Raw genomic sequence first — 14,445 nt, 5'->3', positions numbered from 1 at the left:
TGTTAATTCCTATTGTTGTACAGATCACATGTAGGTATCCTGCAGCTAGTGGATCTAAAACTAATTACACACATTAGATAAAAATCACTCGGAATCCCAGGAAAACGGACAATTGAAGATATTTTGGTCCGATCATCGCAGAGCAGACATGACCGACCCTCAACAATGGCAGCAAACGATTGATATCGGGAGTCGGTCATGATCCATCCTGTTGGAGTTTTTGACCGATGATCATTTATTGCAGGGAGTGTGTACAGTTGATTAAACCATAGATCACGATTGTGCCTTGTAAAGCGCACTCACTATATGAATCATGTCCAGTGTTCTACCTTCACATTTTTTTCAGCTGAATGACATGAAAAAGTAGCCAGGTGGGGCCGGATGGGGGAATGCAGGGCCACTGCAACTCTTAGGAGGAAAGCTTAGGAGGAGCATGAGGAGGCAAGCTGATGAAAGCCGGGTGGTCACCAAAATTAACCGGGTGGAGCACCCAACTAAAAGAGCCTGGGGAAAACACTGACGTCGCTTCCTTAATTGATCTCTCTTAGTTATTCATGTTTGTACTACTATCGATCGTTTGAGTTAATAGCACCTCATACAGTATCAGGCTTATCTGTCAATTCCTTCATTCCTTAATTGTTCATGTGTGTTTACAGGTCAGTCGTTTATGATATTTTACCTTCGCCGATCGATCACCGATCAGTATTCATTTCAACCAGTTTTCATCTGATGTGTGTATGTACCTTAAATGGGGACACACACGTGATTCTAACCATTTATGTTTAACCACTTAGCAACTTCTGCCACGCTTTTCTACGTCCTTGTTTACAAACACCTATAAATACATCTAAATATTTGGTTCTGTTTTCTATTTTTAGAAAACTGAGTACGTATAGCACCATCTTGTGACCAAGAAGTAAAACTACTTCCAAATACACCATTATTAAGTTACCATAGAAAAATTAAATACAGTTTCATTATTTTTGAAACTCCTTCACCCCTAACCCAAAATAAAATATTATCGCCATACTTTGTACTAGGGACACAATTTAAACATTGTAATTACTGGGACAAATTGGCAAATAAAAGGTGTCTGTTTTATCTACAATAGCACATTTTATTTTGAAGCTACAATGGTTGAAAGCTGAGAAATGGTGATTTTTTTCATTTTTTTCTTCTTCTTCCCTGTCAAATGCATATAAAATAATATAATTCTTAGCATAAAGTACTGCCCAAAGGAAGCCTAGTTTTTCCTGCAAAAAATAATGTATAGATCATTTCAGGGTGATAATTAGTGATAAAGTTATTACCGAATGAATGAGAAGAGCTTTTGAAGGGGAAAAAACCTGTGGTAGAGAAGTGGTTAAAGGACCACTATAGCGAAAAAAAAAGGAAGCAGTTAAAATCTGACAGAACCTTCCGGTTTTGGACTAGATTAAACAACACTAAGAGGTAATAAAATTGGTGAGGTGTGTCCCAAACGACCACAAAGACAAGAACACATTAATCACCGTAATCACTTTTTAATAATCCTCAATGTTAAAAAAAATAACACATACAAAATTTAATTTTTTTAAATGTTGGATCACTACCCTGACTCCCCAAAAGCCCTCACAACATATTCACAACCTCACACATAGAGACCAGGCCCAAATGATATGCAGCCAATTCGGCCTGTAGAACTTATTGGCTCCAAGTATCAACATATGAAAGCACTGGTGCCCCAAATGTAATCAAAGTTCAGTCTCCGATGTCCATCAACTGGCAATAATGCAATTAGGAGACAAGTATGCTGATTTGGAAATCATCCTCCATCAGCTAGCAGAAAATGTGGGTTCAGGAAAAGGTATGTAGATCTTTAAAGCAAAGTTCATGCAAAAGCAAGCATCAGTGCAGCATAAGAGAAACTTGATTAATTAAGTCACTGAAAGCATGCTGTAATCATATAAACAAGGCAATTGCTAGGATTGCAGGTCATTGCATGAGATGCATGCTGTAGACACTGTGCAACATGTAGTGGTACAGTATCTAGGGTGACATACGAGTTCAAAGGTAGCATTGTCCTGAATCTGCAAAGAGCTGTATGTTTGAGTCCAGGAGGGTTGGTGTACTGAGCTGTCAGTCAGAGGTGGTCACAAGATAATGTCTATTGCGGATTACGCTGGCCTCTCCACCACTGGTGGTATGGACTCGGAGGACAGCTAGTGTGTGCTGAGTTGGCTCAAGGATCGAGGAGGCGATGTGAAGTAGGCAGAAGGGGAGAGCAGGGTGGGTTCCAACATCCAGAGCATTACATATGCCGGCTGCTCCTACATGTTTTGCCGGATTTCCGGCTTCATCAGAGGACATGATCACGCATTCACATACATTTACTCTGCTAAACATACATACACTCTGCTGAACATACATACACTGGGCACCATCACATAAATACACTCTGCTGAGCATACATACACTGCATCATCACATACATACACTCTGCTGAACACATATACAACGGGCATCGTGTACATACACTGGGCATCACATGCATACACTGGGCATCACATACATACACTCTGCAGACATGCACTCTGCAACACATACAATATTTGCCGATATTTCACTATGACCTAACCTCTCCCTACTCTCACACATCACTCATTCTTGGTGGGCAACTAACAATACCCCTGTAAATTAATAACCGCCCCTTGGTGGGCAACTAATAACCCCCTCCTGGTGGCACGTAACCTTAAACCCCCTACGACAAAAAATGAGTGCCCACTTTTTTTAGCTGCTTCACTGTAATATAGAACCCACCAAAACATACAAATGGCAGGCTGAAGCAAAGGGGATTGATGTCATCACTTACCCTTCCCATGCTAACAATTACTCCCCTTATGCTTCCATATAGGAACATTAGGCATCTTTCAGCTTTTCAGCTTCAGATATGCTTGTTGCGAATAATACAAATACTCCACTAGCACCATTTCTAATGTCCCTTCTCGTTGCGTCTGCTCTGTGTGGCACCTCCTTATCCATCATTGCTATAAAGTGAGAGTTCAGCCAGGCACTGTAGAACTGTTTGTGTTTACATGCGAGCAGAGCAGATTTCTACGGCGCAGTTTATTTTCCTTGGACCGTGGCCACCGCAGATTGTCGTACTTGGAGGAACGACGGGAGTGGGCGGAAGTTTTGGGACAGTGCAAAGAATGAAAAAGTCAGAGAAAATATGGCTTTGTTTTTTTGGCTGGGCTACATGCACAAACATAAGGGTTCCATCATGGCTCACCCTTCACGTGCTGGAGAGTAAAGGCCATTTAATCCCAACTCTATGGAAAATAAACTGGCTCCATATGACAAACAAGTATAAGTCTTGCTGCATATGAGCTGATAGTGGACTGATTTTGTATGCAATCGATTATCCAATGGAAACACTTCTAAGGTGCATGCACAAATACCATAGCACACAGTGATCAGGAATTAATCCCCTGGGTGACAGTTTGGGGCTAAGTGCTGTACAGACAAATCGCTAACCTACAGACTAGTGATACATTCTTTTGCTATGGAGAGGGAAGAAGGGAGGGGTAAAGAGAAGAACAATATGCCTTGCCTGCACTCAGCTTAGACAATTTAGTACTCTGGATCTCTTTACAATGAATCGGGGCCAGAATCGGATTATCAACAAGGGACTAAGGCAGAGGCCTATGGGCTGGCAGGTGTCCAGGGGCCTTTCTGCCCGAACACTAAGAATCCAGTGCAGGAGACTGGGGCGCAGCCGGAGCCACCATAGGCTGTAATAGGAATTACGGCTATAGCAGTGCACTTCGTGTAACTTCGGCGCCGTCAGAAGACTGAGCTGAAGTTACATTAAAAACACTGTAATTCGGCTTCCAGCAATAGCTGGAAGCCAAATCACATCATTCCCATTATCCATGGCGGCCTGGAGGGGGAATATTAATTAACACGACCAGGACTTGTGCAGCAGCAGGATCAGCCATATACCGGCTGTATCCTGCGCCCAAGTCTCCCGGCGCCGATTCATCTCGGCCTTGCTGCCACCTTTTCTGATCCCGATTCTTCATCTCACCTTACCAAAGAAGCCAGATGGCCAGCAAAGGGAGACAAATATGCTATCTTGCCTAGGAACCCATTTAAAATGAATTCTTCTCTGATTGGGCTGCAGTATACATGCTAGAATCAGCTGAGAACTCTGTAGTGTGTACAAGGCTGTAGCAGTCAGTTCATTACTTGATCTTCATCCGGTTTCAAGCAGAGGAGGCACCAATCGCGATGGGAGGCCGCCGATCACTGCAGAAAGCCCCCGAACGAGATGGCGCGAGACGAGAAGCCGCCCATCTGAACCGGGCCTTAGTATGCACTGGTCATTTCACCATTTATTAGATAAGCTTAGATCTGCTACACGTATCCATCCTTGGGCTGTATGGTAGCAGTGTGCTTTATACTTTATTCTAGGTTATAGCAAAAGGAACTTATTTAAATCGATACGTTTCTTTGCTCAGCTGATAATAGAGGGTTAACACTAAGCTGTAACAGCTGTATTATTGAGGGTTCCATAGGAGCAGATAGGAGAGCTCCGTCCCTCTCTCCTCCTTCGTCATCTAGAGAATGAGATGATGGAAACTTGAGGCTTTTATGTTCTCGGCTTACAGACAAGTTGTAAATACATGAAATTCTTCAGCCCGCCCACACAAGAGTGATTATTTTCCAATCAGGAGAGACTGAGGTGTGTCTCTGACACACGAGCGACCAGCGCAGTTTAACAAAATCACCACCATGGCGATGTGAAGGGTTGGAAGGAATACAAGAGCTGCACAGCTTATCTGTGCTGCAAGGAGAACGGCAGGGTGTGTTCAATAAAAGTGTCCCTCCAGTTATACGAAGTGCTGCAGCGATTTTATAAATATCTCTTATTGCTTGCTTAAAGCCCAACTCTAGGTAAAAAAGTTTTTCCTAACCCTGTGTAGGCAATCAGTGACAGGTCTTGCCATCACTTCTGTAGAGGCCTATTATAAAGTTATTTTACAGCAGGAACTGCTCACCCACCATATTCTGTGTCTCAGTTCTCAAACTCAAGGCCCGCGGGCCAAATCCAGCCCTCCTGGCCATCTTCTGTAGCCCTTGAGAGCTTCAAATTTAACTGTAAGCAGCTAAGGAAGAAACAACAGCACGCTGCCTTCCCACCCAAAGGAGCACACCAATAAAATTATCTCTGGTTGAAACATTGTTAGTTTGAGCTGGGGTGCAGCAACAACCCACAGAGCCATCCTGCAAAATTAGCATGGGCCCCCCTCACTGGATCCAAACCCATGGGTCGCTGGTAAATCACACATCTTTCCCCCCCGGCACCCTCACCCCACATTGCAGAGTAGTGCAGCAGAATAGTGTGACGTTTACCTGCTCCAGAACTGCCTTGGATGTCTTCTGTCTTCTGTTCTTCCTGGCAGCATCATGCTCTATGGTTGCATACCCACCATGGTCACTATAGTTACATCACTTTGAGGCTGTTGAATAAATATTGAATCTTAATTAAACAATTTGGCCTGCAAGGAAGGGTAAATCCCTGGGGGAACATTGAGAGAAGATGTAGGACACACCAAAGATTTTAGGGACCACCTAAAATGGGTACTTTCCCATGTTTGGATAGCCAACACTGCATCAGTGTTACTAAAGTGCATCTGAGATGAACAGTGGTGCAGCATTTATACAGTACTTACCTTGGGCTTCCTCCAGCCCCATGCGCTAGTACCACGGTAGTACTGCACAAGCACAGAAACTCCTGGCTACTGGAGCGCGATAGGAGGGGCACGCATGGCTGGGCTGCACATGTGCAACAGAGTGCAAATGGCAAAATTTCTGAAGCTGAAGACCACGGGACAACAGTGAAGCCCGGGAGGACAGCGAGGGAGTTCTCAGCCTGCATGGGGATATCAAGTGCACTTTAAGGGCCCTAGTGTGCATCACTCATGTTCAGGTGAACCGATCCCTTTCAGCTGTTATGCTATGTGTGAAACTTAAGGGGTAATTTACTTCATTATGTGGGTCCAACCTCTAGGACTATGGAAGCCAGACTTTTGTATATCTATGTGAGACATTGTTTAGTTTCTTTTTAAATGAATGTATATACTTATACATCAAAATTGAACATCTGCTATACTGTACGCTCATCTTGGCCCCCACCCTAAACGTATTTCCTGCTGCCATCAGTCTGCACTTTAGACACTACACCAGGAAAATACTGATTTCATGGATGGAAAAATTAATTTACTTTCTGGGCAATTTTATGCAGTCACAGCTGGCTGCAAATGGAAATTCAAGCATTTTTTTACTAACATTTTTGTTTACGGTAATTGCAAAATGACTTTATTATCAATAAAAGTGGAACTATACAGACTCTCTCGATTGAAGTGTCCAAGAGACTACGAAGGACCTATCTAGTTCCAGCAAAATCAAATAAATAAGAGTGCTTCTCTCTGGTCCGTCCAGGGTTGCCAATCAATAGAACAATGCTTTGTATTCTGTGGGTATACCGTACTGTCTTGGAACTATGGAGGGTTAAAGTAAACAGTCATCTATTTGGCTTTTATAAAAGAAGCATGAATGCAGGCATGCGTAGGTAGGCTTTAGACCTCAAAATTATTAAATCTATGAAACATAAACATATCTAGCAAACTGGAAACTGTAACCAAGGATTAAACTTTATCCCAATTAGTAGCTGATACCCCCTTTCCCATGAGAAATATTTACCTTTTCTTAAATAGATCATCAGGGGAGTCTGTGTGGCTGATATTGTGGTGAAACCCCTCCCACATTGTGATGTCATGACCTTGGTCCTGACAGTTTGCTGTCTGTGAACCTTGTTGCCTTCTGGGAAATATCATCTTTTTCCAACTGCCAAGCAAGCAGTATCTCTCTCTGTGGATAGAACTCTCAGTAACAAAGATTCCGTATAGATCACCCAGCAGAACTAAAGCTGTCACCAGCAGGGATGCATTTCAGCATGTAAATCAGAGAGAGGAAAGATTGTACAATGGGCAAACACTGACTAAATAATCTATAAATAAATATTGTAAAAAAAAAAAAAAAAAAAAAGCAATTGTATTCATTGTCATTTTCGCTACAGTTCCGCTTTAAATTTCAACCAGTTATTACATTAACCCTAAGATAATAAGTGTAAAATGAATGCTGTGGTTACAGACAATTTGAATGAATCTGGCAGTCTTGGGATGACCATGTAGGAGACACAAGTAAATAGTGTTGGTGTTTGAATTCGGCATATCGAATTCTGAACACCAGAATACAGCCAAACACCACACTTCAGCACCATTTCAGTACCGAAAATACGGACGGGTCATTCACTTACTTGCACTTCATGGCACATTTCATGTGATTCCGAAGCTTCCAAAGCTGGAATGAGGAAGCATGGGAGACACGTTAAACGTGCCATGGAGCGCAAGTAGCTGAACTTACCCTGTCCGCTTGTTCGGTACTGAAATGGTGCTGAAGTGTGGTGGTTGGCAGTATTTGGGTGTTCCGATATGACGAATACAAACACCAGCACTACAAATAAGTACCAGGTTTTCAGCATGTAGGAGGTGAACTGTTCCTATTGACACATACCATCTAATTACTCCTTTATATCTGTAACACTTGTTGATGTTGCTTCAGCAGTATTAGCATCATTTCTTGGAGGCTACTTGCATGTACTCCTAATAGGAGTCCTTGTATTGACTTAGCCATGTACATGATTCTATATGTTTTAGTTTACATCCATTTTGGGGAGACATTTACTACTGTATTCAATTTTTCTCCTCCTAGAATTTGGTGCTAGTAGCAGCAGGGGCCTAATTAAACATTATTTCCAATTATGTTTAACTTCAATTTTGAAAGAAATATGGATTAATTATAAGGCGTAATAAATCCTCCTATTGACAGGCCAGGATGAGGTCTCTCCACACGTGTGGGGCGGCGTACATCCAAAAAGGGGCAATTTGGGCACCTGAAAACCCAATAGTGTAATATCTGAAAATTTACAAATATTGTACTGTTTCAGTGCTAATGTTGATAGTAAAATATTGTAAAAAAAAACAAACAAATATTTTCTACAGCTAAATACATCCTTAACCACTTAATGACAACTGGACGTTTATAAACGTCCAGAGTATTTGTGGACTAAGTTTGTTACTAAATGAGGCACATATGGTATCATTTTAACCGAGACGAGTTGTAGAATACATTTTGGTGTGTCTTAAAGCTTGGACACACAACACCTAAAAAATAGGTACGGACAAATCCTACATAAAAAAGTCATTTTCTAAATTATGGGAAATTTGGGAAAGTTTTAGCAAAACTATAAGAGACATATGCAGTAACATTTAAACCATTATACGTAGTAGAATAGAGTTGAGAAAGTTTTAGGGTTGAGGCCCATGTCCTGTGTATTCTTTTTAGTCACAAACTGAATCAAAGGCAATTCAATGTTTTGTATATGCTGTGCCAAAATAAAAGACTTGTAAAATGAAAACAAAGTGACAGAATATGAAAGATACAACATATATTGTTACCTTAGAAACTTGGCTTTTTAAATATGTATGCCATGAGGGTATATTACTATTATTTTTGCAAATAAGGTCTTATAATCATCAACAGTGTACCATGAGAAAACAAAAACCTTTATTTTCAAATACAATATTGTCACTATACATTGTGCTAGGAACATAATCTAAATGTTGTTATAACAAGAATGAATAAGCAAATAAAATTAGTGGGTTTAACTTATAGTTAGCAATGTTTATTGTAAAGCTATAATAGATGTAAATGGAGAAATAGTGTGTTTTTCAGTTTTTTTCTCTGCTTTTCCCTTTAAAATGCATTGAAAATAAGTTAATTACTAAACAAAATTATCACACTCTAAAAGCCTAATTTGTCCTGAAAAAAAACAATATATAGATCATTTAGGTGTGATTAGTAGAAATAAAGTTATTGGCGAATGAATGGGAGCAGTGCTGATATGTGAAAATTCATTTGGTCCTGAAGTGGTTAATCTAACACTGAACCCTTCCACTACTGATGCCTAATCTTATCCACTCCCCCACAGCTAACCTTAATCACCCCTCCCATAGCCAATCTTAACCACACCCCCACAGCTGACCTTAACAACCCCCTTTGTGCCTAAAGCTTAACCTCTCACAGCTACCCTTAACCCAAAAAACTGCAAAAACTCCACATTTTGGGGAGCTGCCATATGCGCCTATGGAAAAAAATCAGCATGGGCATCCGATTTATGGGGCATCCAAATTCCCCCCCATTGCCGAAATTTTGTGTAGGTGCCTATGGGGTGCCTATGGCAGTGCCCAAGACCTCCGCCATTAGTGAACGCCCACATTTCTCATCACCTCTGGGACATGTATACTAGGAGAGCTTCCATTATTCTATGGTTACTTTTATGAATGTCAAATTTTAGAGCAATATAACTACATGCATTTATCAGCAGTGTTCAGTTTTGTCTAATATATCTAACCGTTGCTGTGTTTTCTCTCCAGCAGGATGCCAGGATCAAGTTTGAATACAATGGAGAAAAGCGGTAGGCTGTTATTAGTTATCTGCAATATAATGTTACTTGCCTAGTCTACAGAGTTTTGCACTGGGCTGTTTATGTGTATTGTCCGCAACACAGTGACGGGCTCTTGACGCTAGACACATGTGGGCAATAGCACCCCCTACTCCATGCATATGAGGACCAGCCAACAAATAACACACATATCCCTGCGTGATACCTATATTGGATGAGTCCAGTATATTAGTGGAAATTCCTTCATTTTTAGAAGTCATTCAATAGATCTAGTGTTTTAATTGAATCTGACCTCTAATGTATTAGATGGGGGCTTGTGTGCTGTAGCTCCACCCCCTTGCATGAAAGCCAGTGTTGTTTTGTAACTACGCTGCTCAGCTTGGTGCTGAATATTGAAATTGTGGTGCAACCGCGATAGATGGAGCATGTGGCCATCAAATTTGATCTGAAGGGGCTGACACTGCTCTCGATTTTATCTGGCAACAGTGCTACCTCGCAGCAACCATTTTTTATGTTTTACTTCAATCATCTTTGAGTGACAATTACAGATATTAAGAATTGATTTGCAGTCGGTTTCATGAAACGATCAAGTGGATTGCTTTGACCAACAGAAAAATTACATTGGGTGCACCAGACTTCACATTTTAACCACTTAAGTACCAGCGGTCTTTGCCCCCTTAAGGACCAGAGACAGCTGCTACAAGAAACGGCAGAATAACTACGAATACCGACAAATCGCTGCACATACCCGCCGCAATCGGCGTCCACGCCAGGAACCTCAGCCACCCACTCTGCCGTCTCCTGTGAGCCAGTCAGGAGCTGCTTTCATTGGTTCCTGACCATGTCTATCAATGTAAGCCAATGGGAGTGTGAGGAAACGCGGAAAAGCCGCCGCGTGTGCCAAGAGCTAGGCGGCTGACTCCGCGTCCTACGCGGCGGTTTGCACGCGTCTGGTGGTGTGGTGGAACGCGGAAAAGCCGCCGCATGTCCTGACAGCAAAGCGGCTGTTTGCATGCAGCAGCATGTGCTTGGTGTGGCTGGGTCTGTTAGTGCACCTAGGCAGATGGAGAGCTATGCTCGCGCGGGCCTGAATTCAGGACCTTTATACCTGCAGAGGAAGTGTCAGCTGATCAGGAAGGTCAGCTGATTCCTGCAGGACTCATGATTGGCTGAATGGTTCGGGCGGGGCAGCAGAGTCCAACAACTATATATTCTGCTGCTTATTCAGTTGCTGGTTGTCTGGCGTTGCGATCACATACGTGGGAGCACCCAGATCCGTAGTCAGATCCGCAAGTGTGCCGGGACCAGCTGGAGCTGTAATCCTACACTTAGCTAGATTTTGTTGATAGCTTAAAGTACTAGTTTGATTGTGATTATCTGTTATGACTTCCTGCTTGCCTGACTATCCTCCTGAACTCTGATCTTACACCTCGATATTTCTGATACTCTGTTGCCGAACCCCGGCTCGTCCCTAGACTCTTTTTCTGCCTCCTGATTTTGTACCTCGATATTTCTGATACTCTGTTGCCGAACCCCGGCTCGTCCCTAGACTCTGTTTCTGCCTCCTGATTTTGTACCTCGATATATCTGATACCCCGTTGCCGAACCCTGCCTGCACTTAGACTCCGCCTTTGTCTCCTGATCTTGTACTGTATCTGTCCGTGTGTGTACGACCTGGCTTGTCCGACCTCGAGAACCGACCTTACCGTTAGAGGCGGTTCCTCACTCTGTTAGCGACCCTTCCTCCTAAGGGTTACTTTCAGACAATCCTTCCTGCTGTCAGCCCGACTCCTCCCGTCTTGGAGAGTCCGGGTCTGCGGAAGGAATCTGTGCAGTACTCCTGACTGCGCTGAGGCTTGTCCTCAAAGTGTTACTGTTACACCAAAACACTACACTCTACTCAGGTGAACAGAGGTTAGGTGGTATATCGGATTATCGGTGATACTGCAGATCACTTATAATCAGGTATACATCTGTATTTCCAGTGATACTGCAGATCACCGGTAATCAGATCCTCTCTGTGCTTCACCGATCGTTACAGGGAGCAAGTGAGCTGGAGTGGGGAGAGGCGAGATCATCAGGAGCGACGAAAACAGCGAGAACGCGCGGCGTCTGTGTATTGAAATCTACGCCCTGGCAGCCAGATAGCCATCAAAACAGGGCATAGATTTCAGTTAGCATGGTCCTTAACTAGTTAAATTGAACAATTATGTATGATAATATATGGTATGGTGGCTATGAGTATGTTATTGCAGTTATACAGTATTTTAACTATGTTACCCAAGGCACTGTCTTATGGAGTTACTGGCGCCAATTCATCCAGAAATGTGCAAGAAAAACTGCTTAAATAGTTGAGCAGTTATCCTGAGCAACCAATCGGATTATAGCTGTTAGGGCTAGTTCACATTGGGCACTTTTTCGGCGCTTTGCTGATAGCGGGCGATCTGCAAAGTGAAGCTGCTAAAGTATCCCTATGGATACGTTCACACTGCAGCAATTGCGATCAATCACAAATGCACTGTACGCAGCGTTTTAGGGGCGACTGCGTTGTGATTCTCGTTCTATTGAATGGGAATCACAAGTGCATATCACAAAGAATCGCAAGATTTTTCCCGTGAATCACGATTGCGGACCCGAACATGGTCGTGGGAAAGTGCCGAGTGTGAACCAACCCTTAGATGAGACAAAATTCTGATTGGATGTTCTGAGCAACTGCTGTATTTTTACTTCTGTTTTTTCTTCCTGTCTCAAAATTTGGTCCGCTGATCTGGTCCAAGTAATTATATTTTGATTTTTAACCATTTCCAGACCAGACTAATTGAAATCTACGTTCTGTTTGGGACCTGTTATCCATGCCAAGGCGTAGCTTTCAATTAGCCTGCCACACGCTACCGCCTATTATGCCGCTCTCCCCCCGCTGCAGCCCCCTCACCCTGCTGCCAGTATGACAGTAGACCTCAGTGAGCCGATGAGGAGCTGATTTCATTCGCTCCTGGCCCATGGAACCAATGACATTGGCTCACAGTGATCACAGGGTCAGGAGCCAATGAAACTGGCTCCTGACTGGCTGACAGAGCTCTGCTGTCTCAGCAATGGTGGGGTGAGTGGGCTTTAGCGATGGGAGATTGACGATTGGTGAGAGTGACAGGTCCCTGCAGCGTGACATCGCTGAGCTCCGTTTTTTGTGCCAGCAATCTCTGTTCCTTAAAGTAATCCTGAGATGGCGAAGGAGAGTAAATGTATACTTACATGGGGCTTCCTCCAGCCCCCTCCAGGCTGATCGCTTCCTCAACGTTCTCTTGCTCCACCTGGATCGTCTGGAATCTGGCCCTGAAAGTCCTGCAATCTGGGGCTTTCTGTGCAGGCAGAAAGCTCCCGACGATGGGAGCGCAATGGGGGAGAAGTGGTGTGCTGACTGTCCACAATTGGAGGACTTTCAGGGCTAGATTCCAAACAATCCTGGCAGAGGAAGCGAACAGCAAGTGAGCGCTCAGCCTGGAGGGGGCTGGAGGAAGCCCCAGGTATGTATACATTTTCTCTCCCTCGCCATCTTAGTGACACTTTAAGGGGCCAGAGACTGCTGGTACTCCAGTGGTTAAGTACTGTTCCTCCATCAGAAAGAGGGTTTTTGTGGTATACTCTATCAGTGCCGACCATCCCAGTCATTGTTTAATACCATTCATGAATACATAGTGATAACCATGGACACTGCCAAGCAACACATCCTGGGACTGTCCCATTAAATAACAACATGAAATGTAGGACGCGCTGTAGACTTCTCCTTCACTGATGACTCAAATTGATGATCAGAAGTTCATTAGACATTCTTGCGGTGCTTCCCCGTGTGCTGTAATGACAGGGCCAGGCGTACATGTTCCCCCTGCATGACACAGCTGAGTCATACTGGAAAACACTGCTTCAGTGTGGTTATTTCACATTCACATAAAGAGGGAAATTAAAGAAAATAAAAATGTTGCTTCACCCTGCATCTCACGGTGAGAAATACTGCAAACTGATTTCATTCAGCATACAAGTAAAAGCTCTTAGACCAGCCATATTCATGTGATACAATAAGAAGGGGCATTGCATGGGGCCCCAGCCAAACTTGGATTGGGCCCCCAATGTCCACACTCTTTCCCTTGCCTACCCCTGGTGACCCTCACAGCCTAAGAGCTCATCTTTGAAGGGTCATACAACAAGCGTGGCCACCAGAATATTCACACCCAGAACAAGTGTAGCCACAAAACGCCTAATCTGAAGGATGGATCCCTTTACTGAAGGAAGGGAAGGTTAGTAGTTGGGGGCCCCCCACAGCCCTGGGCCCCCCTGTGATTACTGGGACTGCTCTCCTCTAGTTACGCCCCTGACTGTAAGACAATGAAGCGTCGCTGGTTATCTCTGGCCAAAGTATGATTTAAAACCCCTTAATGACAATCATTGCAGTTGTCTCTAGCAATTTCTTTTTGCTTGAGCTAAGCATTGACAAAGCAGAAATGGTAGCCTTTCTGCCTCATTAAACAACTTCCCTTCCTCTCATTAACACTTTTCAATCCATTTTCTGGAACTCCCACATCTCCCCCAGCACTTACCTTTTCAAGGGGGCGTGGGTGATCGAGGGATTGCTTTGCTAGAGCAAAAGGCGACCCAGCATCAGCGGGGAAGGGGGGAGCCTGGGGTGCAGGTGCCAGCTCATGTGCTGTAGTTTCGCCCCCATTGCGCACCAGCATAATTAGGAGATGCAGCGCAATACCTAAGGCAATTTGATCCACGTAGGCTGGCATCATTCCAAACCAGATCCGGCAACGGCACCCCTAGCTTCAGGCCCAAATGCACCCACATAATTTTTACGTGGTGCAGCAGTGAAGTATGGGGCC

General features: G+C 43.7%; 1 protein-coding gene across 3 annotated transcripts in view; it reads left to right on the top strand.

The window, feature by feature from the left end:
- Positions 1–14,445, top strand: part of LOC137518287 (mitogen-activated protein kinase kinase kinase 3-like) — a 200,423-nt gene that overhangs the window by 121,980 nt on the left and 63,998 nt on the right. For 2 of the 3 annotated variants that reach the window (XM_068235936.1, XM_068235938.1), the window contains exon 4: positions 9,543–9,583. In XM_068235936.1, the coding sequence (XP_068092037.1) occupies positions 9,543–9,583 (41 nt within the window). The remainder of the gene's footprint in view (positions 1–9,542; positions 9,584–14,445) is intronic. The other variant, XM_068235937.1, reaches the window with a different exon arrangement.

The sequence above is a fragment of the Hyperolius riggenbachi genome, chromosome 5, assembly GCF_040937935.1.
Source record: "Hyperolius riggenbachi isolate aHypRig1 chromosome 5, aHypRig1.pri, whole genome shotgun sequence".
Classification (NCBI taxonomy): Eukaryota; Metazoa; Chordata; class Amphibia; order Anura; family Hyperoliidae; genus Hyperolius; species Hyperolius riggenbachi.
This window is presented reverse-complemented; position numbering and strand designations above follow the sequence as displayed.